This window comes from Stegostoma tigrinum, chromosome 20 (genome assembly GCF_030684315.1).
Source record: "Stegostoma tigrinum isolate sSteTig4 chromosome 20, sSteTig4.hap1, whole genome shotgun sequence".
NCBI classification, from domain to species: Eukaryota; Metazoa; Chordata; class Chondrichthyes; order Orectolobiformes; family Stegostomatidae; genus Stegostoma; species Stegostoma tigrinum.
Genome location: NC_081373.1, coordinates 32,010,520 through 32,037,909, shown reverse-complemented (window position 1 = coordinate 32,037,909; position 27,390 = coordinate 32,010,520). Strand labels below are relative to the sequence as shown.

Genomic DNA, 27,390 nt, shown 5'->3' with positions numbered 1-27,390 from the left:
CTCTGGCTTCAATCTTTTCATAACATCATAAACACAAGAACAACATTATCTCCTTGCTTTTAGAATTAATTTCTAATTTTGCTGCAACAGTGTACTTCTTTGTTTGTACCGTTTATAAAGTCCTCATCTGGAGGAAGTGTGCTGATTTGCTTGTTTATGTTTGGGTCATGAAACCGCACTCCACAATGTTTAACCTAAACCAACCAGCATTAATAATAGGCAGAAGCTTTTATAAATTTCGAGACAGTGCTTTATATGAACTAGCTTTACTGACATCAATTTCTTAAATTGGTTCAAAGTGATCCCACAAATAAGATTCCGGTCATTGGTTTGCATGACAGCTGGACTCAGTGAGACAGTATATCAGCAAAGTGCTAGGATTCTTGTGGCACAGTGTTAGTGTCTGTATGTCTGGACCAGAAGGATCAAGTTCAAGCTCCAGAGGTGTAAAATAACATGTCTGAGCACACTGATTTGAAAATATCTATAACTGAGGTGGTTGTACCAGTATAAAATAGCTGTAAGCAACTAAACTGTTTGGGAACATCTATATAATCTTTTGCAACACTCCAGGACAAACAGGTAAGAGAGGTAAAATCCTTGACTCTTTCATTTCACTCTTAAATTATTTAATTGATGTTATAGTTTTTTTAATTTCACTTGTTCAGAATTTCAGTTCTGTGCTTCAAGTTTATCTGAAAGTGCAGTGCAACAGGAAAAAAGCTGAGGAATGACACAAAGTGAATTGTTCATTCAAAGAGCCAGTGTGGACACGATGGACCAAATGGCTTCTTTCTGCACTTTGACAAATCTGTAATTCTATTTGTGACTACTTACTGCTCCAAAAGTGATATAGTCTTGCACAGTTAAAAATGTGCACATCTTGATTTTTTAACACGTAACACCATACTTGTATTTCAATTATATACAAGTGCCCAACTTCCATTCCAATTTACAAACTGAAAAGGAAAAATATGTGTCCCTTACAATTAGACAACTCAAACAAGGTTACATTCTTGACAAAACATTGACAATTAAATTGTCCACATGGTAGGGGGGAAATATTCATTAGAAGATGAGGCTGTAATAGCAAGCTTGATTAAAATAATCTGGCATTTTTAAAAATTTTTATGAGTGGCATATATCAACATCCTTCTATAGTCATGACAGATATATATTTCAAAATGTTTAAGTACCAGTAGTTATCCCACGGTTACTTTTCTAACAAGGAGTCGCTCATTTGATGTTGAATTTGCTTTTGAGAAATTCATCTGACTGGCTTCTGTAAGATCAACCCATGCTCTTGTAATAGATCTGCATCCAGTCTCAAATCATTAGCATCAATTGTTAGGGCATCGTGAAATTTGGTAAGGCTATCTCTGGTTAATTGATCAAAAAGACTTTCAGCATCTTCAAAAGGATTTGACTAACTACACTCCTTTGGCATTCATCAAACTCAAATGTATCAGTAAAGCTGCTGTAGTGCTGAAATTTGGTATAACCTCGTGATAAAACCCAGACGTTCCCAAAAATCTCATTTCCCATTTTGATCTAGGGGCAGGGAATTCCACAACACTTGTACTCTTGTTGTTATTGGCAGCGCTTGTCTTTGTCCTACTATATGCTTGTTCTAGGTTTCACATGCCTTTTCAAATTATTTTTGGAAAGCTTCTATCCAAGTCAGCCAATTGAAAGAACTGGAATCTTTGTTTAGGGAATTACAAGTGGTTCTCCCAAATGCCACTCTACATCGTTACATCATCAACATAAACCACACAGTTAAAAATGCTGGCTATCGTTTGGTACGTCAGTCTCTGGGAAGTACGCCCCTGTCTGCCTCAATGGTGTTGAAGTGGAGATGATCGAGAGCATCAAGTTCATAGGAGTGATGTCCACCAACAAGTTGTCCTGGTTCACCCATGTTGACACTACAGTCAAGAAAGCACAACAAATCCTTTGTTTCCTCAGGAGGGTAAGGAAGTTCAGTATGCCCATAAAGGTTCCTACAAATTTTTATAGTTGCACGGTAGAAAGCATCCTATCTGAATGCATCACAACATGGTCTGGCAACTCCTCTTCCCACGACCGCAAGAAACTACAAAGAGTTGTGAACATAGCCCAGTCCATCATGCAAAAAGGCCTTCCTTCCATTGACTTCATCTATACTTCCTACTGCATTGGGAAAGGAACCAACATAACAAGACCCCTCCCAACTCAGTTATACTCTCTTCCACCCGCTTCCATCCAGCAGAAGATATAAAGGGTTGAACGCACATACATAACAGACACAAGAACAACTTCTTCCCTGCCATTTTCAAACTTTTGAATGGACTTCTTAAATATTAATGTTGATCTCGCTGCATTTTCTCAGCAGCTGTAACACTGTATCCTGTGCCCTGTTACTCTACTATACTTGTACAGTATGATATGCCTGTAAAGTAAAAAAACTTTGCACTGTACCTTGGAACACGTGACAATAATAAATCAAATCAAAAACATTGTTGTTTCCCATCATATGCATACATCGCACATTTTATGAAACATCCACTGCCTGCCTTTTACCCAATTTTGGAAGGGCTTGAGCAAATTCGCACAGCTGTCACTGGACTTTGGACCAGACTGATCTTTCATCATTGGATCATTCCTCAAGAGTCAGAGCTTCTGTTATTTACATTCCAGTTTCTAAACTGATTTTTAAAAATCACTCCCTGTCCTTTTCCCTTGTTTAAAAATTCCAGCTGTACCTTCTTGAATTTTGTTGCTTTTTCCTTCTGTTTATGTTGAAGTGTACTTGCCCTTTCAATTTTGTCTTTCTGAAGTGCTCTTTCTCTGTTTTTGCTCTCTAGAATGTTTCTCATTTGAATTTTTTTTATTTCCATTTCTCTTTCATGTTCAAGCTACATCATTTATAATTGCTAATTCAATTGACTCACCATCTGGTTTCCATTGCTGTCTTCCATTTTCAGAATATTTTGTTATTACCTCCAATCTGACACCTCCTAGCTCTCTAATTTTAATTTTAACCATACCTCCCAGAAAACTCAGTTAGCCTTGGTGATAATTTGTAAGTAATTATGGGATCAATCTGTCACCATCAGAAATGACTAAGCAACTGCAAAGCCACTTTGATATCTTAGTCACCATAGACCTAGAAGATCATAGGGCTGCTTTCTCATTCAAGAGAGATGACAGGTGGTGAATTTGACCTGAGGTCACCACTCCTCAGTTAAGGTACTAAGTCAAGAAGGTAGGATCTTCATGGTGATCTCAGTCAGTGTTGTCTAATCAACTGGACAAGAAACCCGGTGTATTTCCTATGTCCTTTTCCAATTACCAGTAACCCATTTCCAATTTCATGATCCCTAGTTAAGTATCAGGATGATCCACCCCTTTTAAGCTATGACTGAGGCTGGAGTAGTGCACTGATGTTCTAGTCCCACTATTCAGTAGGTCATAACATTAAATAATTTTGTCCAGTTACCAAACTGACCAATTAAATACCGTATCTATATCAAATTTAAAAAGGGGCATCTATCAACCAGGTTTCTTAATAAACACAGCTGTTGGTTCATTATTAAAACAAAGCATATTTTATAGAAATGCAATAATTGCTTGATGTGCACAATCTATAATATGGAAGATAAATCTTTATTCCCCTAAATATCCCCAAAACACACTGACATTCTTCAGGAAAATGGGATATTCTTGAAGGCGGAAGAGCCTGGAGTCTGTAGCTTTCATGTTTTGGTATGTATCATGAAATCATGCATGACTATCTCAGAAGTCTTGTAAGACCATAAGAAATAGGAACAGGAGTAGACCATTCAGCCCCTCGAGCCTGTTCTGCCATTCACAGAATAATGTCTGAACCGACATTCCTCATGTCTACTTTCCTGTCCTTTCCTCCTAACGCTTAATTCACCTACTGATCAAGATTCTTTCTATGTCAGCCTTAAATATACACAAGGACTCTGCCTCTGAAAGTTCTCTGTGGCCAGTAATTCTAAAGACTGTCAACCCTCTGACAGAAGATGTTCCTGCACATCTCAATCTGAAATTGACAACCCTTCATTCTGAGACTACCTCTGATCCTTAGTCTCCCATGAGGGGAAATGTGCGCGCAGCATTTATCGTGTTAAGCCTCTTAAGAATCCTATATGCTTCAGTGAAATCACCTCTCATTCTTCTAAATTCACAAGAATAGAGTCCCAAACTGTTTATCCTTTGCTAATAAAACAAGTCCTCCATGCAAGAGATCATCCCAGTGAATCTGCGCTGAAACAGCCCAGATGAGATGTTTTTACATAAATAAGGGCACCAAAACTGCTCATAGTACTCCAGACATGATCTCACCAGCACATTGTATACTTGCAGTAAGTCTTCCCTGGCTGTATACTCTAAGCTCCTTGAAATAAGGCCCAGCATTCCATTAGCCTTCCTGATTACCTGCTGCACTTATATTCTCACTTCCTGTGTTTCATGCACAAGTATCCCAAATCCATTTATGTTGCGGTTTCTGCAGGTTTTCCCCCATTTAAGTAATGCTGTTCATTTGTTGACCCTTCTAAATTGAGCACCTCTATATTTCTCCACATTGTACTCATTTGCCAACATTTTGCCTACTTACTTATGAATATCTCTCTGTAAACTTGTAAACATGGCTTGCTCATGAGATACACAGTTGAATTGTTTATTCAATCACACTTTCTAAAGGGTGACTGAGTTTCACCCTGAGCTGTTGTAAAGGGTTTTATTTCAAAAATGGGAGCATTCAGCTAAGCAGCTTGTTCTTAGTAAGCTTATCTTCAAATCAACTTGTTCAAGTCAGGATTTCCTCCAAGTAAACCAGATAAAACAAACACCTCTTCAAGTCAGTCACTGTTGAAAAAAATTCCAGCAGGGTCAATAGCAAAACAGTTATTAGCAGTCATGTGATTTCTGAGAAACCTTGTTTTAAACAAAACATCTGATATCCACCGTGAACTTTCTATTACTTCATTTCCTAAAATAAATACTTACTGGTATTTCTGTACAACTTGAACTAAATCAATTTTCCTCCATTCTTCAAAATAATAGTCTTCCAAACAATATTATAACACATTTTCGTGACAACTAGCATTGCCTTTCATCTCCCTCACACCAGGATTGCAGCATTGTGTTGGAAAGAGTTGTGCATTCTGAACAGGACAAGCACTGTTCATAGCTGTCTTTTCTTCTTTTCTCCGTGCTGGTGCCAATAGACACATCACTTCACTCAATACTTGCCCAAGTGACAGATCTTAATAACATTGCAAATAATTAAAAACATTTCATGAACTAGAACAAGCTGTCCTGCGCAAAACATTATTGCTGGTGTTTATGCTTCATATAAACATCTTCTTAACCTACTTCATCTCACTGTAGCAATGTATTATGTAAAAGAAGTACATGTAGCCAAAGCTTTTTTGTTTTGCACTTAACAAGACAAACACAAGAAGGCAAATTGCAAATGAACAACACTACAGGAGAAAAGGGTGCTGATGCATTGGCAAGTCAGCTTTAATTGGCCAAGGCACTGCCAAGGATAAAGCAATGGGAAACTGTAGACTCCAGAAGCTCCCAGATAATTTTTTGAAAAGTTCAATGTTTGAATATATTTCTTTTAACAAAGAACGAGTCCCTGCTTACGAATATATATTCCAGTAAGCATAACTGAGTCACATGATGAGTTTGACTAATTTTCTTAAATTGTTTGTTGATACAGCTATTAACACACTCCTGTTCATTCAGTAAATACTGTCTAATCCTGGAAATGGTAAACATTATATTTTGGGTTTAGCAAGTATGAGCTCATTTATTATGGTCTGCACTCTGCTTATTATTGAGCGAACATTTTTATTCACAATGTTGCTCAATTGTGTGGTCAGCTGAAGATCTTTATGGATTGAAATTCAGTTTTGGTCTGACACCAGGTACATAGAATGTACATCCCAATGAATGGCTGATTGAGTCTAACAGCTCGTTCCTTAAGTTGCTTTTTTAATAACTAACAGTTAGGTAGCCACACAGCGTAATTGTCTGATAATTGGCAAAAGAATCAGAGGCAGCAAAAGAGAAAGCTTTCTCACTATATTTTTTTATTATTAACCCTGCCTAATAGGTGATGGGTACTGATTCAATAACAATTGTGTACGTGCTTGGAAACAAAATGTTAGTGGTGTTATTGGTTTTTGGGAAAGAGCAATGGCAAGGGATTAACTGAATTGATACTTCAAAGAGCCAGTGCAGATTTGATGGGTTGATTGGGCTTTTTCAGTGCTGTGCTATCTTAGGATCGTATGAAAAAGCATTTTCAAACCGCAAAAATCACCATAAAAAGTTTTCCATCCTGATCAGATAATCCCAGGAGCTCTTGTGCCTCCTGTGTCTTCAGTCTAAATTGCGCAAAGTACAAGAGTAGTGTGAAGTCAGGAAACTCGGAGCTGGTTCAGTCTGTCTCTGACTCAAGCAAATTAAGCCAGCGGGACTCATCGAGTTGATTGCAAAAAGGCTCAAAAGCCATGAGCAAGCTCAAGAGACCTGTTTTACAAGCAAATATTGCCTATAAACAAACTCAACAAATTTTCTCACGAAATAGCTTTCTGTGCTATTCCTGCACAACATATGGTGAAAACTCAAGGAAAATCACTACGATTATGTCATACTTCTCAATAGTATATTGCATCCACCAGTTAGTTACTTATTCTGCCACCTGTACGTGCCATCATGAAGTATATTTTGCTCTTTTCCTTGCTGTTTGCCCAAATCTCTTTGGTATTGTAAACAAATTTTCGAATGATATTTATGCCATATGAACCATAAGCAGTGAAAAGTAAAGGTGAGTATCCATTGTCCTTGCATTTAAATATTTATAACGCTTCTCCAATACATACACAAATCCTTAACTCATAATTTACTGATCTATTGATAAAATTGCCCTTTACATTCCCACATGTGCTGGAATTTTGTGCATTAAACTGTCTGTCATGCACTCCACTGAACACTCCCTGAAATCTGTTTACATTGCAGCAAATTGTATCCCCATTATCTACCAGTCAGTCTGTACAGGAGCGTCGCAACATTGAACAAGAGGCTCATCCATATTCTAAGGATGAGTTATCCACATTCAGTAATTGATGAGCTCATCCAGGCCAATCCATGTAGTTCATTTAACACACAAGTCTAGTTACTGATCTTTTCATCGCTCTCACCTCTGGTCTTGGGAGTGAACTAACGATGATTATGAATGATGTGAACAGTAAACAAACATAAACAGTTATGTCTCCTGATATTTAAATTTAAGTAGTAAGATTTCATGACTTGAAAATGTCTTGTTGTAAAGGGCTTCCATTACAAACCTTCAAAGATGCTGTCTGCTTCCTACACATGTACTAGGAAATGTTAAGATAATTAAAATTAGTACATGCAATTGAATTTATTTGACCCTACCAGAGTGGCCATGATGGCAGAGTTGTGGAAAAAATCAGGGCACTGTAACTACTTCCAATTCCTCACATCAGGAGAATTGTCCGCAATTAACTTGGTTGCAGGAAGGGCCCAGCGTGGGAATCCTGCTTGCTAGTGATGAGTTAAGCTTATGAATGATCTAATACCACCAGCTATCTGTGTGAACCCACTGGAATTTAGTGGGCCTAAAGACTGTCAGATTTGCCTGCGGCCTGAAAGGAAGGGGAATCCCTCATCTGCAGACATTTAGTGCCAGATTGATGGCATCGAGAAAGGGGAGATTGCTGAAAGCCAACTCCTGACCTTTGTCTCTAACTGGCTACAACCCTTCAATGATATTGTCGTTCCCATAGCCCCATCCCACACCTGCCCCATTCCAAACCACTATCCAGCCCATACCATTCCCCATCCCATCGCCGGCCCCATCCCATAACATTCCCAATTCCATCCTGTACTGCTTACCTAGGTCCAGGGATCCGTAGAGTCAGAGGGCCATGCAGCATTGAAACAGGCCCTTAAGCCCACCTCGTCTATGCTAACCAACAAATACCACACTACTCTAATCCCATTTACCTGCACTTAGTCCATAGCCCACTATACCCTGGCATTTTAAGTGCTCATCCAGATGCTTCCTGAATGTTGTGAGAGTGCCTGCCTTCGCCATCCTCATAGGCAGCACATTCCATATTTCTGCCATCCTGTGAGTGCAACAAAAATTTCTCAGATCTCTTCAAAACCACTTGCTCCTCACCTTAAGCTAATACCCCCTGATCTTAGACACGTCTGCCACGGTGAAAGGTTTCTTAGCAGCAATCCTTGGGCTGGATCTCACAGCTTTACTGGCAGCAGCCACCACCCTGCAGATTGGATGTGATTGCTGCCCCATGAGCATCTTAATTATGTGAAAGGCCCGATGCTAGCCAGTTAGGTTACCTGCATTGGGCCTTCCCTACAGAAGCGATTCGTAGGTTCTGTTTGTGCCAGGAGGAAAGTCGGAGGGGCCCTTTTTCCTAAAAGTAAGTCCCAGCTAGGAGATGTGTTTTGATTTATTTCTGATTGGATTACATGCAGTAACCAGCTGAAATGCAGTGATGACGTAAACCTTCACAATGGTCTCAGTTCTGTAACTATGGCTGAAATACTTACCACCACAATTCAATATATAGAGTAAATGATGCAAATCATTATGCTGGAAAAATGGAGTGTCAGACTGTGCACCATCTGTGTTTACACGTGCTTCAATACTTACCTAATATTTCAGCATTTAGGCACAAAAATGTAATGAAATTCCACGTTGTTTCAACTCATTAGATATCTCTCTAATTAGCTTAAAACATTGGACCCCCACCCCAACTCTGCACCCTTCCCAGCTGAGACCCTTGGATGGTCCAGGCATTGGGGTTAGGTGATAAACAGCTGTTACATTGTTCAATCCATTCAGTTCTCCAGAAGTGGAGCAATGCTGAGCATGCTACCTGGTCTGTCATAAAATTGGTCAGGGGTGGAGGATGAGTGTGAACTCCATCCAAGCTACATACTAACATGGGGTGGGTTAGTAAAATTCAGTGCAGCATGACTTGTATTTCAAATGAAGTGGCAGAACATTAGGGGTTATGGACAGCATAATGTAGCTTGCCGCTTCAGGAGTAACAGCGGAAGAGTTGTATACAATGAGACATATCATGGAAATTCACTCTCTATCATGAATACATCCACCCTATTAAATATCAACTCAGACATGGAAAATTTCAAAATAATTTGTTATAATAATTTACAGATCTGGCATTTATGTGAAGCTTGCCAAATAGCTCTATGCATGATGTTCTGCCCATGTTCAAAAAGCTAGTACAATTCCAAAGAAGAATTCCTATCCCTGCAATTATGCACTCAGTTGAAAAGAATACTTAAATTGGTTGCCTGATTATTTTAGATTTGCAGGAAGAAAGATATTTTAATCTTGAATCATACTGTGTGCATATGATCCAGAATTTGTCCATTACAATTTATTCAATGTGCTGTTTAGATTAGATTCCCTACAGTGTGGAAACAGGCCCTTTCGGCCCAACAAGACCACACTGCCCCATGGAGCATCCCACCCAGACCCAACCTGCTATAACCCATACACCCCTGAACACTACAGGCAATTTAGCATGGCCGATCCATCTAGCCTGCACACTTTTGGACTGTGGACGGAAACCAGAGCACCCAGTGGAAACCCACACAGACACGGGGAGAATGTGCAAACTCCACACTGACAGTTACTGAGGCTGGAATTGAACCCGGGTCCCTGGCGCTGTGAGGCTGCAGTGCTAACCACTGAGCCACCGTTGCCTGATTATTTTAGATTTGCAGGAAGAAAGATATTTTTATTTTGAATCATACTATGTGCATGTGATCCAGAATTTGTCCATTACAATGTTTCCAATGAGCTGTTTATGTTCAGGAAGAAAGATATTTTTATTTTGAATCATACTATGTGCATGTGATCCAGAATTTGTCCATTACAATGTTTCCAATGAGCTGTTTATGTTCTCTGTGTTGTATCGGGCTATACTTTTAATTGTTTCATGCTGTTCCTGTTTTGCAGTGTACTTTTTGCTGAAAACTACACAGAGACACACTACCTGCTTGATGGCAGTGCTGTCACAAACACACGGAATTATACGGTAAGTAGCTGAAATCTCTTGTTTGTAAACAATAAAGTCACGTTGCTATGTCTTCAAGGATAGCTGCACAGGTGGCTAAAGCCTGTACTGTACCAACACCAACAATCAGAAGTTATCCATGTTAACCTATTAAATTCACCATAGCTCGTATATTTCTAATTCTGCTTAGTCTCCTAATTTGTTGGAAATGCCTGGACTGAGTGTTTACCTGATTCACAAAATCACACACTTATTTTGGGGAATGCTTAATACTCATTCTTGCCCACCAATATAAGTTTCATTTGATCCTGTTTGAACCAGCACATCAATTACGTTGTGGAAATGAAAAGTTCACTTCTCTAGCAGATAAAGGATGATTTAGCCATGCTTGACCCTGCTTGAACTGCTTGCTATGGCCGCCTGATGACATTTACAGAACGGGAATTGGTTGAGGCCATCCTGCTGTTTCAATGAAACACTTAAAAGTGTGGGCCAAAGGTGAACATTGATATAAACCGCTCTGATTTGGAAGAAATATACTGCAGTTTATTTTTGTTGGCGTTGCCTTGCTGTTAATAAATTGTCATTATTTCTGGTTTTACTCTTAACACCCTTGAAGAAACTTGATTCTATTTCATTCCAAATGTTGGCAGGATTACTTGGAAGAATCACATGAATTGTAGTTGCTGTTTTGAGTATCAACACTAAAGCACTCTTAGTTTGACATATTACTGCTGTATTTAACATGGCCAATATAGCACTTGTACTATCGCACTACTGCTGCCAAATACTGCTCCATGTTGATTTTCCTGACCTCAGCTGACTTTACTGCCCTTGGGCTGGGGGAGCAAAAAAATCTAACAACATTCTCACTTTGATCTTGAGTTAGTGATTCTGCTGTTAAGTTTTCTTATGTATATAACCACTGAGGGTGGATTTCCAGTTAGTTGTGACAACGTCCACTGGCAAACGTCCCACTGACACTTGGGCCCAAATTTTCAACTTCTAGGTGGGAATCAAAAGTTTCTGGTTAATGTTATCCCAGGATGCCATTGAAGGGACAATCAGTGCTGAAACAGACTTTGAACACCAAGGGAAGGTGTTTAGAACTTGTCGTTTGGAGATGCTCATTGCCCGGAATGTGAATGGTCTGAATGTTATTTGTCAAATCTTAATGTGTCCAAACCTTGCTGGATATCACTGAATCCCTACAGTGCAGAAAGAGGCCATTTGACCCATCAGTCATAAACAACCAACTTGCGCATTGGATTAAAACGGAAGGTGCCTTAATACTAGCCAAGTGCCCACTTCTAATACATTAATGATCCTGTTCTGATCATTTAGAACAGGGTCACAGCCGGGATGGATAGGCACCTGGAAAACTCTGCCAAGAAACACCTCAAGCAGTGCAACAGATCTCCTGGAACTCGTGTAGGCTGATACTACAATAATGTAGCAAATACATTCTTCATCCCAAAGGCATAACTATCAACTTGTATAGACCTGATGAAATGGCAAATTCAAAGTGCCATTGATTCCCAGATTTTGGTAGTTTTTGCCGGATCAGGAGTTGTATTTATTTAAGTATTGAAAAGTAATATACTTTTTACCTAATGTTAGAAACCATGTATATAACTTCAAGTGGATCTGTATTATCAACACTGCTACGTCTTTCTCCAGAAAGAACAAAGAAACCTACAGCACAGGAACAGGCCCTTCGGCCCTCCAAGCCTGAGCCGAAAAAGATCCTCTGTCTAACCTGTCATCTATTTTCTAACGGTCTCTGTCCATTTGCTCCATCCACGTACCTGTCCAAATATATCTTAAACGACGCTAACGTGTCTGTGTCTACCACCTCCGCTGGCAACACGTTCCAGGCACCCACCATCCTCTGTGTAAAGAACTTTCCACGCATGTCTCCCTTAAACTTTCCTCCTCTCACTTTGAACTCATGGCCCCTAGTAATTGAATCCCCCACTCTGGGAAAAAGCTTTTTGCTATCCAACCTGTCTATACTCCTCATGATTTTGTAGACCTCCATCAGGTCCCCCTTCAATCTCCGTCTTTCTAATGAAAATAATCCTAATCTACTCAACCTCTCTTCATAGTTAGCACCCTCCATACCAGGCAACATCCTGGTGAACCTCCTCTGCACCCTCTCCAAAGCATCCACATGCTTTTGGTAATGTGGCGACCAGAACTGCACACAGTACTGCAAATGTGGCTGAACCAAAGCCCTATACAACTGCAACATGACCTGCCAACTCTTGTACTCAATACCCCGCCCAATGAAGGAAAGCATGCATATCCGTGGTACATATTTAGGATGGAAACAGTAACAAATATATTAGATAGCCACATATGGAAAATACTTCTTAATCACGTCCTTTCCATTTTAACGGCGCTATCTTAACCAACCCATAGCCCAACTCCAAAGGGTGTTTTCTGGGGATATTTAAGTTTGTCAACGTCTTAACGGATGTAATCTGCAAGGTTGGTAATTTTCTCTGAAATGTCAGGGATGTAAGTGTAGCATTCTTTCGCAAGGAGGGCACATGTGCCTCCTTTTTCAGAGAGAAGCTAGTCCTGGGCCGTTTGTAAGACAGTTGTGCGAATGGCCAGCATTTCGGCAGTGGTTTTATCTAAGGCCTGGGCTGTGCCATTAGCTGTCTGATCCAGGGCAGCAGCCATATTGTATAATTCCTTGGCCAACCTGGCAGTGCCATATGGGGGAAAAGGAATAGAAAAGAATTGTCGGGTTTCAGTGATGGCACACTGCGCAAAGTCGAGCAGACATCGGGTAGTTTTAGTAAGGTGACCCATAAACGAGACCACATAAGCACAATAATGTAGCAAATACATTCTTCATCCCAAAGGCATAACTATCAACTTGTATAGACCTGATGAAATGGCAAATTCAAAGTGCCATTGATTCCCAGATTTTGGTAGTTTTTGCCGGATCAGGAGTTGTCCAGGAACGGGAAAACCAGGCATATGCCTTGTGGCCGCAAACAAAATAGCTACCGTTAAAATGGGTGAAAAGGGGAATATTTTTAGTAAACAATTTTGTTTAAAAGTGCCTCCGCGGTTGGCTTTGTGAAAAATAAGAAGTCTGTTGGAGCCCTGTGTGAGGACAGAGCTGTTGAGTCCCTTTGATCACAAAGGATTGGCATTTTTTTCCCGGGAGGGGGTGAATAGAAATGTCATAATATTGGGAGCATTTGCTGACTCCCATGGGTGTCCCCTTCTCCTGAACTGCAGTTCATGTGAGACAGATAGGGGTTCTGCACCTTCCTTCATATAAATTGTGGGTCAGTGTAACAAAAGGGGGAGAGGAGGTGGTGCAGTAGTCTGGTTGTTAGAATCTTTTGAAGACAGTGAGGGGGTACCTTGCAGACTGACCACTCTTACATTAGCCTGTCGTTGTTAACCATTGAGCAGCCAGCTTCGGTCTGTAAACCCTCCCAATTTCCGGGCAGTGAATTGTTCTGTTTCAGCACCCGCTCCACCAGAGATATTGAAGGGGATTGGATGTAATTGGATTCCCCCTTTGGAGTGGGTTGGAATATGGGTACACACCCAACAGCTGGACACATTATTCATAAAGGCGTAAGTATGAAAGGTAAAGGAAAGTGGTTACATTTAGTTCTCATTTAGGTATGTTACCAAAAAAGACGCGAGTAACAGATTTATCGCAGACAACTTCATGTTTCGATATTGTGGGTAGTCCTTTTTAAGCGGAAGTGTGGATCCAAGATTTCTTGTTGTGGACTTTAACAGTGGATTGTGTTGTCAGCAGAACTCGATATGGACCTTCCCACATGGCACCCAAAGGTTCTTTATGTATTTTTTTGATGTAGACCCAGGTACCGGGAACTAAGTTGTGTGCTCCATCTGGGGGATTTCCCCAAGCTGGCGACACCTTTTGAGAAGCAGAGCTCACAACTATGGTTAGATCTTGACAATATTGGAGCAAAGAGTCAATTAGCAGGTAGTAACCAGCAGTACGTAGGTCAATGATACTGCGTGGGGACATAGGCCAACGTGCCATGATTTCAAAGGTCTTTGAATCCTATCAGGAGTTGCCCGTATACTGCACAAGACCAGAGGTAAAGCTTCTGCCCAGGTATGCCTTCCTGGTGGTCTTGCTGTTTCTCTTGGGTAAGATGCCTTATGGAACAGGGGACTTGACCATTGTCAAGATTGTTGTTGACGAGTTTATCTGGGTCAATACATCCATGCCCAGTAAAGCTTATGTGAGGGGACCCACCCCACATGGAGGTGACCATTTCATAGGGGCCCAACTGTATCAGGAAGGGGTTCTGTTCTCTCAATCTTGAGTTCTTTCTCCCCAGCTCCCGCTGCTGTCCTCTTCTCACCCTTTCAGGGTAGACCATGGCCATCAAACAAAGGAAGGACAAGTTAACTTGGCACCTGTGTCAAGGAGGCAGTCAGCTTCCTTCTCGCCCACTCTCATTAAATCCAGTCGATTTTCTAAAGCTGCAGTAAAAGGTGCTAAAAGGCGGGGGATGGGATGAGTTAGTTTTTTTTGTAAGATCAATGAGTTGCTTCAGTTGAAACTCTGAGTACCCTTTATATTGCTGAAGTAGAGTCAGGCATTGCATAAGGGTGAATTTATCCCACCTAGAAGACCCTTTAGGTGGTTTGGGATTCTGTTTCCCACCTGGATTCTTTTTCTTCTGTCTGCAAATTTTACTCCAATGCCGTTCCTTTCCACAATTGTGGCATTTTCGGGGATGTTTATCAGTGTTAGTAGGGTCTACAGTGGGCATGACTCTGAATTTTGATTCCATGATCCATTCCATCTTAGTTCCTTCTCCTGTCAGGTCTCTGAGGGAGCTGTGGTGCTGCTCCCGATCGCAGCAATATAACTTCAGCATTATCGCGAGTTCGGGTTCAAGGCCAACCATAAGGGCTGATTTTAATTGGGCAAGTGTCTGCTTTTCTATATCATGCACCCCATCATCCCAAGCAAGCCCTAAGTGTTCTATCTGAATATCCTCGAAGGCTGTAACGTCTTCAGTACCTTTTTGTTGACATTAGTTATGTTGTTACAATCTGTCTTAGGAGGGCTGTGATCGTGGAGCCAGTTGTGGATAGAATGCCACCTGTCCTCTAACTTCTATCTGTTCTCTCTGAACTGTGCTGTCACTCGAGTGAGAAGTTAATTCCCCATATTTGATTCCACCGTGGTGGATAAAATTTGAACTCTGTCCATGGGATGAAACGAGTAAATATTTTTCAACTTTTGCAATTCCCTCCAAGTTTTTAGACTCGGCTTTGTAGGGTCTTCTAGGCAATTCTTTTGACCAATTTCAGATCAGGGGCTCAAGAGCAGCTCATTGCGTGTTTTTGTATTTGGACCCACCCCCCATTGTCCTTTTCTTTAACATTCGTCTTTTTCCATTTTTATTGTTTTAGTCAGGCTGGGCACATGGCTACAGGGGTTCCCTTACTAGTTTCGGAATCATCATCACCTTCTGAGAACGATGCCAAGTTGCCTTTAAGAGGGGATGCACTTGGAGTAGGAACGGAATATAAAGGTGTAGCGGGGTAAGGTGGCAGAGCCAGCATAGAAGTCTTCATGTATTTTATCCCCTTTTTAGCGGTAGCGTACTTGCCTTTAGTTTTTAATTCATTATATACCGTTTTCAACTGGTCTTTCAAATTATTCACTTTTTGGTCATGATTGAACTGGTCAATGATCTCTTGTCTCTCTCTTAATTGTTGCATAACACAAAGAGACCATCAAGTTTGTTATTTACCTTTGAGTTGGGTACTTTTTCCCCAAGCTTGTTTGATTTCATCCAGGGACCACTGACTCTTGGAAATTTACAAATTTCCATTCAGGTGGTAGGGAGATTGAATTGTTGATCAATACATTCTTTTGCGAGACTTCCTCTTCTAGAATGCCAGGCAGTGCCTGCTTACCTTTGACAGCAGTTGGCAATGAACGAGACATTTTTACGCTTGGTCTCACATCTCTTAGATCAGAACCAAAACTAGATTCTTTTTGAGCCATAGATAATCTATTTGATTACCAAAAGGTTCATCTCTTTTTAACAACAAATTCTGGACTGACCCGGTTTATCTTCTTTGGATCACGTAAGACAGGACCTTCAGCATTTAGACTGTTACTTTCTCCCAAGGACTTTTAAATAGAGGAGTCCTTACCTCACAGATGCCGGTAGAATGAAACGAGAGCGATGGTGGTGGTAGAGCATTTTATTGTGATGCTGCCAGCTATGCTAAGTTGTTGGATTCTTTCTGAGACTGGCGAACAGGAGCAAGACGGACACTGGGCAGAAGTCTTAAAGGTTGTCTTTATTGAAAGCACTTCTTTGTACATCTTTGAGCTTAAGCTACTTCCAGTGAGTAGACGTGGCTTTTTATGCAGTATTGCAACAGATACTTGCTTGTGGAGCTTGCTCATACAGCATTCTTATGGCTATCTGTTCCAACTATGATAAACATTTCCTTACAGAATATTCACTCATTGCATCTCTCTAACACATTTACCATGACTTACACAGGCATGACAGTATCTTCTGTCAAGCGCCACTTTAGTCAATCACTTTAACCCGATCATATTTGCTGTCACGTGCCACTTTAGTCATCCTAACTACCTTCAGATGCTACCTTCCACAATGACTATTGCTGTTGTCTTTGCGAAGCTGATCTGGCTTTTACTGCTCTCATGGCCTCACTCTACATTATCTCAGTGATCTTCTTTAGCTGTATGTGCATCATTCCCCCAATACTGTTTATGCTTTTCTGCCCGTTCTCTGCATTTTAACATTATAAACCATTCTTGCAGCCATTGCTAGCATCACTTCTTGTTCTTACCTTCATATCATATTGCCTTGCATTCTTCCACCTTACTTTCAGTCAGAATCTTAAAAAGAAATTACCTTTGACTCACTATTTACTACAAATTTCATTTCTTTTCAGTTTTCCCTTCCTTCCTTCTGTTTCCCAGATTTGATGTATCTAGTTAACGCATGGAAAATGTTGAGTTCAAAGCAAGAGAGGAGAATTATGTTTAAGTATATTATCCAGTTTCATAAAAATGTGTTGCCAAATGTTTTATCTTGGATTTGTAATTGCAAGTTTTTATTACCAATGAAATTGTCTTATTGATTCTGGTTTTAAAACAAATCAAAACTCCAGTAAATTTATGCTTATTTTATGGTCATTGAAAATTCAGTGTCTCATTCGATGCATCACTTTTCAAAGACTCAGTATGCTAACTTCACCATCGTGATTCTATGAGAATGCTTTGCAGAGACAGATTTATGTAGTGCGCTATCATAAAGAAGATTTACTGATCGTACCTGATCTCAGCAGAGTAATAGAAGAAAAGTAGTGTCACTTAAGAGAATGAAATCTTACTAATATATGACGCTTTTAAGCACATAGCCAGGGATGTCCTGATAAGCATTGATCAGAAGAATGTAAAAGCATTACAAAATGGCATTCCCATAGTTAATGTTCTGAGGAGTGCCAGGAGACTTACCTTCATGGCGTTTTAAGAGAAAAGTGATCTGAATCTAAGCGACTGAAGTTTTTTTTCTGTTTAAAATGAATGTCAGGATGACCATGTTAGGTTAAGTGTTCACTCGGGGGCAGGAAGGGAAGCTGGAGACTGCTTAGAAGACAGGAAACCCAAAATAATGAATTTCCTGTAGATCCTGCCAAATTTAATGTGAAACATTTTTTTTCATTTCTACCTCTCAGCCACAACCAGTCAGCATTAGAAGCTGGTTGACTGTAGGGCAGGTGTGCCTTTGACAGTTGGCCCTTGAATAACAGGGACAGAGAAATAGGAAAGACTGGGCAGGGGTGACCTGGGGAAATAATAGAAGCCAGGGAGAAGATGGGCGCCCAGATCAATAGAAATCTGAATCCAAAGGTAAGATTGGAGCCTGGAACAGATTGAAGAGTGGAGGTCAAAAGGAAGAACATTCAGAGAAAATAACAGACCTGCTGGAGGTGATCAGAGGAGTTCAAGAAGAATCAGAAGAGTTAGGAGGAGATCTGAAGGGTGTGGCGTTGTCCAATTGTGGAGGTTTAGTGAAGCAGGAAAGCTGGATCCAAAAGCTTAATGCAAAGGCATCTAGCTCCAGGATCCAGAGGTCCTTTCATCTGTTTAGCTGCTGACGTTCCCAAAACTTGGAAATTAAGCTAGTCAGGATCAAGCTTAAATGGTGCTAAATACGAGGCACACAATCTCATTATGGTATTTAAATTTCCACCCTTTCTCCTGGGAGTGAGTTTGTTGCTTATGCATTCCCCGCCCCACCCCATTAAAACTGAAGCAGATGTGCTGGGATGGAAATTCAGATTTTTAACATTCTAACACCCCACCCTACATAAAACTACCTATTTCTGTGGCTAGAATGCATCACCCTCCCACTTCTTTTGAATCAAACTTGGTTCGCCACTGGAAATCCATTATCAAAGATCACAAATAAATCTTTAACTGATCTGTCTCAGTTCTATTGAATTGAATTTCAAATTGATTAGAATTTGAGTTCAGTTCCACAGATTTTTTTATTTCATTTTCGAATGTTACAAATTGTTTGAGCTACAATATAATTTCTCCTTCACCATTAAGCATTATTTCCTGACCTTCCACATGTTGCCACTGTTCTGAGACCATCATTTTTGTGTCAGTTGGTCAAAATATGGTAAGAGTCAGGTTAACTAAATGAAGACCGCTGAAGTAACTGGGTGGACAGGAAAAGGAAAGTGTTACAACCTATCCTTCTACAGTTCTGTACTGCTGAGCTATCCATTTTGTACAGTCTCAAAATTTCCTGCCTGCTTTTTAATCGAAAACAAATTTATAGTCTCAAACTGCTTTTGAACATGTTTAAAATAGAATTCCTTTGGCTTCTTATTATGTTAAACTTACAGTAACTTGTAAAAACAGGCCACAGACAATAATGCTTCAGCATTTTATTTCTTAAAGAAATTAACATTAAAAGAATAAACTTATTCAGACTGTGGCAAATAAAAATACGCTTGAATCTTTTGAAGCACTGTTACTGCTGGTCTGTCTATTTCCTAACTCTTCTTTGACTAATTTCCTCACTTACGGGTTGTAATTTTCTCCTATATACCAGTGGCATAATTACTAAAAACCAATCAGGATATGCTTTAAATTAGGTACAATTTTGGAGATTTTGTTTCGTTTTTACAAATTATCTTATCACCCCTACCACCATAACCATTAAAGTTCTTACCAGATTTAGATCATTAAGTGATTTGAGTACCTTATATTTAGGTGTGTGCCTGGTATTTAATTATCCAACCATGTTATGATAACACTGCTTTGCTTGTATTCTTAATTGGGATGTAAGCATCATCGGAAAGGCCAGTTTTTGTTGTATGTCACTAATGCCCCTGAACCAAGAGACTTATTGGGCCATGTCAGGAGAAGTTAAGCCTGAAGTCACATGCCAAACAAGGTCAGGACGGAGATCTCTTACACCAAAGTGGATTTATTTGAGGGATTTTAGGACAGTCAATAGTAGTCGTCATAGCTACCATTAATGAACCTGCCTTTCAATTCTGATCCATTGAATTTGAATTCCACCTGCTGCTTTGATTAAATTAGCTATACCCACAGCATTACCATCAGTCTCTGCAGTACCAACCCAGTGATATCAACACTTCACCACCATCTGCTGCTTTGCGATCTGAATCAGGCTTGCTGCGTGCTGCTTCAATCCTTCTAAAGGCAGATTGAAACACCTGGTGGGATAAAACCAGATGCAGATGATTACATTTTTCAATTTAGCAGTAGACAGAGCACATAAGTAATCAAAACTAAATTTGTCTCAAAAAATTCACAAAATGCACATTGGAAAAGGGAAAAAAAAGCAGAGATACATTACTGTATCACTATTGATAGATTCACCTGACTATTTCTGCTACATATTCTGGTCCTTATCAGCTTTAGGCTTCAGATGAGTGAGCTTATGTTTACTAAACTGATCTTTGTCCAACTTTAGCTGGATGGCTTATTCATTGCCCTGTATCTTTCTTCCCCTATCCTCTGCGGCATCACGGAGTATTTAGCTCTCCTTATTTTTCTGTAGGTCAGTGATTCAAGAGATTCAAGAAGCTTTTCATCTTTCACTCATCTGGACAATGTGCAAGAAGTACCAATGTAAAAAATAGAAAGGGGAAGAAGAGAAATGATAGGCAGAGGAATCAAAGGCCAGAATCAAATAAGTGCCACAGTAAACAATACAGGAAACGGGACAAGGATTATTAAAAAGACTAGCCTCAAGGCTTACCACCTGGATGCATGGAGCATTTGATATAAATTGAATTAATTAATCATGCAAATAGATAGTTTAGTGAGAAGGAGGAACTGAATCAAATCTGTATTAGTAGAGAAATAGTGTTGGAGAAATTGATGGGATTGAAGGTAGATTATTCTCTAGGACCAGATAACATCCATCCCAGAGAAGAGAAGAGAGTGGCCACAGAAATAGTGGATGTATTGGTGGTCACCTTGGAAGACTTTTTAGACTCTGATATAGTTCCTACAGGTTGGAAAGTAGCTAATTTAACCCCACTATTTAAAAAGGGAGAGAGAGAGAAAACAGTGAATTAGGGACCAGTAAAACTGATCTCAATAGGGGAAGATGTAAATCAAGAATTTTACAGCAGAGCACTTTGAAAGCCATGGTAGAATTAAACATAGTCAGTATGGATTCACAAAAGGGAAATCAAACTTGACAAATCTACTTGATTCTTTGAGGATGTAACCCGTAGATCTGATCGGGGGATCCAGTGAGTATGATGTATTTGGCCTTTCAGAAGGCTTTTGACAATGCCTCACATAGAAATCAATGTGTAGAATTAAAGCTCATTGCAGTGGGGTAATTATTGAGATGGACAGAAAATTAGTTAGCACACAGAGACCAAAGAGTAGGCATAGTTTTAGAATAGGTCAGTTTCTGAATAACAGTGGTGTACTGCAGGGAACTAGGACCCTAGATTTTCAGAATATGTGTTAATAATTTAGATGAGGAAACTCAATGTAATATCCCAAATTTTGCAGATGGCACAGGTTGGAAGGGTGAACTGTGAGGAGGATTCAGAGATGCTGCAGGGTGATTTGGACAGGCTGAGTAAGTGAGCAACAGCTTGAAAGATATAGTATAATGTGGATCAGTATGTGATTATTCACGATCGTAGCAAATTAAGAAGGAAAATTATTTTTTCAATGTCTGTAAACTGAGAGAGGGGAATATTCAACAAGACCTAGGTGTTCTCCTGCACCAGACACTGAAAGTAAGCACGCAGATGCAGCAGGTAATAAAAAAGGCAAACTGTTCGTTGACCTTCATAGAGGATTTGAATACAGGAACAAGGATGCTATAATTATACAGAGTATTAGAGAGGGTACATCTGGAAGATTAAATGTAGTTTTGGTCTCCTTATTTGAGGAATGATGTTCTTGCTATCATGGGAGTGCAGCAAAGGCTTACCAAATTGATTCCTGGGATGACAGGATTTTCATGAGGAGTGATTGAGTTTGTCAGAATTGTGTTCATTAGAGTTTAGAAGAATGAGAAGTGATCTCATAGAAACCTGTTTGAATTTTATCTAATGTAAAGAGAAAACAGTATATATATTTTTTGAGAGTGGAGTGTTGATTTGGTCAGCAAACAGAGTCTGATCCAAAAAGGCATTACCATTGTAGAATGCACTAGTGAGATGATGACTGACTGCTAACTGCCAAGCTTTGTTTAAATCTTAAACAAAGTAGGTTTTACCGAGTCAGTCAAGGCGTTCCCTGAGAAATTAGCAGAGAATTGCTGTCACCTAGTTTTCTCGTTTGTAATTGGTGCAATGTGTGTACATGTTTTTTTCTGTCTCTAAGGGACAAGGTCTGTGCATTAATATATGTAACTTGCAGAATGCATATTGTGCCACACTGTGAACACAAGTGACAACCTGAATTAGTTTTGTTTGTGAGGAAAGCCTATTTGGGTAAGATCAGCACCTGACCTGTGTGAACAGCTGAAGGAATATGTTTTTTGATACAATCTGCCAGCTCAGGGACATACACACTACACACCTAACTTCATACCAGATATGACATTCATATAAAATTTGTGTGATCAACAGAATATCTTTTTAGCTTGCTGGCGGCATCCTGTTAGTAGAAACTGCCATTGACATTGCAAATGCATTGCAGTCGCACAAAATATTCTCCTTGGTAGTGCCTCAATTTATTAGAGTCCAATTTCCAACCAAGCAGCAGTCTTCTCTCATTCAGTATAATGGCTGATTTCCTTTGGTATTTCTTGCAAAATGTCCTGCTAAGTGCAAGGCAAAGCCTTGAGAAAATGTCTTGTTTTCATCAAGATTCATACTGCCAAAGGGCGATCAACTACCTCTTCTTGAATCCTTGGGATATGGCTTAAAAATAATCTTCTATCACTCCCTCATGAATAAGGAAGATACTGGCTTCATAATCCAGCCTGTGTCAAATCAATCTGGAGACTAACACAAAAGTGATCATCCTCCAGCAGGAAGACAGATCGAGGCATTGAGGAAGGAGCCAATTTAGAACATAGAACATAGAACAGTACAGCACAGAACAGGCCCTTCAGCCCACGATGTTGTGCCGACCATTGATCCTCATGTATGCACCCTCAAATTTCTGTGACCATATGCATGTCCAGTAGTCTCTTAAGTGACCCCAATGACCTTGCTTCCACAACTGCTGCTGGCAACACATTCCATGCTCTCACAACTCTCTGTGTAAAGAACCCGCCTCTGACATCCCCTCTATACTTTCCTCCAACCAGCTTAAAACTATGACCCCTCATGTTAGACATTTCTGCCCTGGGAAATAGTCTCTGGCTATCAAGTCTATCTATGCCTCTCATTATCTTGTATACCTCAATTAGGTCCCCTCTCCTCTTCCTTTTCTCCAATGAAAAAAGTCCGAGCTCAGTCAACCTCTCTTCATAAGATAAGCCCTCCAGTCCAGGCAGCATCCTGGTAAACCTCCTCTAAACCCTCTCCAAAGCATCCACATCTTTCCTATAATAGGGCGACCAGAACTGGACGCAGTATTCCAAGTGCGGTCTAACCAAAGTTTTATAGAGCTGCAACAAGATCTCACGACTCTTAAACTCAATCCCCCTGTTAATGAAAGCCAAAACACCATATGCTTTCTTAACAACCCTGTCCACTTGGGTGGCCATTTTAAGGGATCTATGTATCTGCACACCAAGATCCCTCTGTTCCTCCACGCTGCCAAGAATCCTATCCTTAATCCTGTACTCAGCTTTCAAATTCGACCTTCCAAAATGCATCACCTCGCATTTATCCAGGTTGAACTCCATCTGCCACCTCTCGGCCCATCTCTGCATCCTGTCAATGTCCCGCTGCAGCCTACAACAGCCCTCTACACTGTCAACGACACCTGCGACCTTTGTGTCGTCTGCAAACTTGCTGACCCATCCTTCAATCCCCTCATCCAAATCATTAATAAAAATTACAAACAGTAGAGGCCTAAGGACAGAGCCCTGTGGAACACCACTCACCACTGACGTCCAGGCAGAATATTTTCCTTCTACTACCACTCGCTGTCTTCTGTTGGCCAGCCAATTCTGTATCCAGACAGCTAAGTTCCCCTGTATCCCATTCCTCCTGACCTTCTGAATGAGCCTACCATGGGGAACCTTATCAAATGCCTTACTGAAGTCCATATACACTACATCCACAGCTCGACCCTCATCAACTTTTCTAGTCACATCCTCAAAGAACTCGATAAGGTTTGTGAGGCATGACCTGCCCCTCACAAAGCCGTTTTGACTGCATTTGATCAAGCTATGCTCTTCCAGATGGTCGTAAATCCTATCCCTCAGAATCCTTTCTAACACCTTGCAGACGACAGACGTGAGACTTACTGGTCTGTAATCGCTGGGGATTTCCCTATTTCCTTCCTTGAAGAGAGGAATTACATTTGCCTCTCTCCAGTCCTCAGGTACGACTCCAGTGGAGAGCGAGGATGCAAAGATCTTCGCAAGTGGCGAAGCAATTGCATTTCTCGTTTCCCAAAGCAGCCAAAGACAGATCTGGTCCGGGCCTGGCGACTTGTCAATCTTAATGTTTGACAAAATTTTCAGCACATCAGCTTCCTCTATCTCTATCCATTCCAGCATGCACACCTGCTCTTCAAAGGTTTCATTCACTACAAAGTTCATTTCTTTCGTAAAGACAGAGGCAAAAAACTCATTTAGGGCTTCACCTACCTCCTCAGACTCCACACACAAGTTCCCTATGCTATCCCTGATCGGCCCTACTCTTTCTTTGACCATTCTCTTATTCCTCACATAAGTGTAAAATGCCTTTGTGTTCTCCCTAATCCGTTCTGCCAAGCCTTTCTCATGCCCCCTCCTGGCTCTCCTCAGACCATTTTTGAGCTCCTTCCTTGCCTGCGTGTAATCCTCTCTAGCTGAACTTGACCCTAGCTTCCTCCACCTTATGTAAGCTACCTTCTTCCTTTTCACAAGAAGCTCCACCGCTCTCGTCATCCAAGCTTCCTTTATCTTACCCCTTCTTGCCTGTCTCAGAGGGACATATTTACTCATCACTCGCAACAACTGCTCCTTGAACAGTCTCCACATGTCTATAGTGCCCTTACCATGGAACAATTGCTCCCAGTCCATGCTTCCTAACTCATGTCTAATCGCGTCATAGTTTCCTCTTCCCCAATTAAATATCCTCTCATTTTGCCTAATCTTCTCCTTCTCCATAGCTATGTAGAATGTGAGGCAGTTATGGTCACTATCACCAAAATGCTCTCCCACCACAAGATCTGATACCTGCCCCAGCTCATTTCCGAGCACCAAGTCTAGAATGGCCTCTCCCCTCGTCGGCCTGTCAACATGCTGCGTTAGGAAACCCTCCTGAACAGACCTTACAAAAACAGCTCCATTCAAATCTTCTGCTCGAAGGAGGTTCCAATGAATATTAGGAAAGTTAAAGTCACCCATTACAACAACCCTACTACGTCCACACTTTTCCAAAATCTGCCGACCTATGCTTTCGTCAATCTCCCTGCTGCCATTGGGGCGCCTGTAGTAAACCCCTAACGAGGTGACTACTCCCTTGCTGTTCCTAATTTCCACCCATACTGACTCAGTAGGCAGATCTTCCTCGACAATGGAAGCTTCTGTAGCTGTGATACCCTCTCTGATTAGTAGTGCTACACCCCCTCCTCTTTTTTCCCCCTCCCTATTCTTTTTAAATGTTCTAAACCCTGGAACATCCAGCAACCATTCCTGCCCATGAGAAACCCATGTCTCTGTTATGGCCACAACATCATAGCACCAGGTACTGATCCATGCTCTAAGTTCATCACTTTTATTCCTGATACTCCTTGCGTTAAAGCAAACACACTTTAACTGATCCCTTGGTTCCTTCCCAGGAAAATCCTTCCCACTAGCTGGTCTACCTCTTGCTATTGCCTCAACTGCATCAACTCTCACCTCCGGTATACAGCTCAGGTTCCCACCCCCCTGCCATACTAGTTTAAACCCTCTCGAACTACTCGAGCAAACCTTCCACCCAGGACATTGGTCCCCTTCCAGTTCAGATGCAACCCGTCCTTCTTGTACAGGTCCCACCTTCCCCAGAAGGCATCCCAATTATCTACATATCTGAAGCCCTCCCTCCTACACCAGCTGCATAGCCACACGTTAAGCTGCGCCCGCTCCCCGTTCCTCGCCTCGCTATCTCGTGGCACCTGTAGTAAACCAGAGAACACTACTCAGTTCGTCCTGCTTTGCAGCTTCCATCCTAACTCCCTGAAATCACTTTTTATATCCTCAATCCTATTTCTGGCTATATCACTCGTGCCAATATGTAACACGATTTCTGGCTGTTCACCCTCCCCTTTTAGAACCTTATACACCCGATCGGAGACGTCCCGGACCCTGGCACCAGGGAGGCAACATACCTTCTGGGAATCCCGATCCTGACCACAAAATCTCCTGTCAATTCCCCTAACTGTCGAGTCCCCTACCACGAGTACTTTTCTATTCTGCCCCCTTCCCTTCTTTGCCACAGTGTCAGGCTCAGTGCCAGAGAACTGACTACTATGGCTTTCCTCTGGTAGGTCATCCCCCCAGCAGTATCCAAAACGGTATACTTATTGCAGAGGGGAATGCCCACAGGGGATCTCTGCACTGTCTGTCTGTGCCCTTTCCTCCCCCTAACTGTAACCCATCTATCCTTGTCCTGAGCCTTAGGAGTGACCAACTCCCGGTTACTCCTCTCAGTTACCACCTCTCCCTCCCGAATGATCCGTAGTTCATCCAGCTCCAGCTCCATTTCCCTAACACGGTTTTCAAGGAGCTGTAGTTGGGTGCACCCCACCTGCAAAAAAAGTACATGTCTTTTTAACAAGTGATTGACCACAATTTGTCTGAAAATCCAGAGGGATCACACATCTATTCACAATTGAAGAACCATGAGAAATGGCCTCGTCCAGACCTGCAATGATCTCATTTTAAATAATTTGAACATGCGATTCATTTCTTATTATTCCATTCTTATATGTATTTGTCTGTGTGTTTGATCGAATGAGCATTTTGACGTGTTTACATTTCGTGTGCTGTGTGAATAAACTTTTTTTTCATTTACCAAAAAGCCTGCTTGTGTCTATCCATTAATATCACAACACTCAAATGGTTTAACCCACACCCTCTAAAATATATATTTTCTCCTCCCTGTCTAAAGGTGTTGACTGTTGTAGGCTCTCCCCATGCACACAAAATAAATTTTCAATAGTTCTCTTCCCATGCCTAGTGGCATATGGGAATGACAACTCACATGCTTCCTTCTATATCCATAGCTGTTTTGTTTTCCCAGGACTAGTCTGCGGCTTGTAAACTGAGATGCAACTCCATATTAAACATGGCTAATCGGAAGACACTATTACTCTCATTGTTTGCCTTATGCATATTGGGGAAAATTGTGACATAGTGATCCAAATTCTCATTCTAATTTTGCAGGAGACATTGTTCCAAATTTCCATCACAGCATCTAGTTGAAATTAAAATGAAGTAATACATCTGAAATTGAAAGCTAGTCTCAGTAACAGTGACCACGAAGCTATGATCGATGGTTGTAAAAATCTATCTAGTTCACTGCGCTCCTTTAGAGAAGAAATCTGTCTCTGAAATAGCTTATC

The 27,390-nt window shown here is 40.9% G+C and overlaps 1 protein-coding gene across 3 annotated transcripts in view; it reads left to right on the top strand.

Moving 5' to 3' along the window:
- LOC125461867 (disintegrin and metalloproteinase domain-containing protein 12) overlaps window positions 1–27,390 on the top strand; it is a 354,472-nt gene that overhangs the window by 195,595 nt on the left and 131,487 nt on the right. For all 3 annotated transcript variants that reach the window (XM_059653083.1, XM_059653082.1, XM_059653084.1), the window contains one exon: window positions 10,073–10,151. In XM_059653083.1, the coding sequence (XP_059509066.1) occupies window positions 10,073–10,151 (79 nt within the window). The remainder of the gene's footprint in view (window positions 1–10,072; window positions 10,152–27,390) is intronic.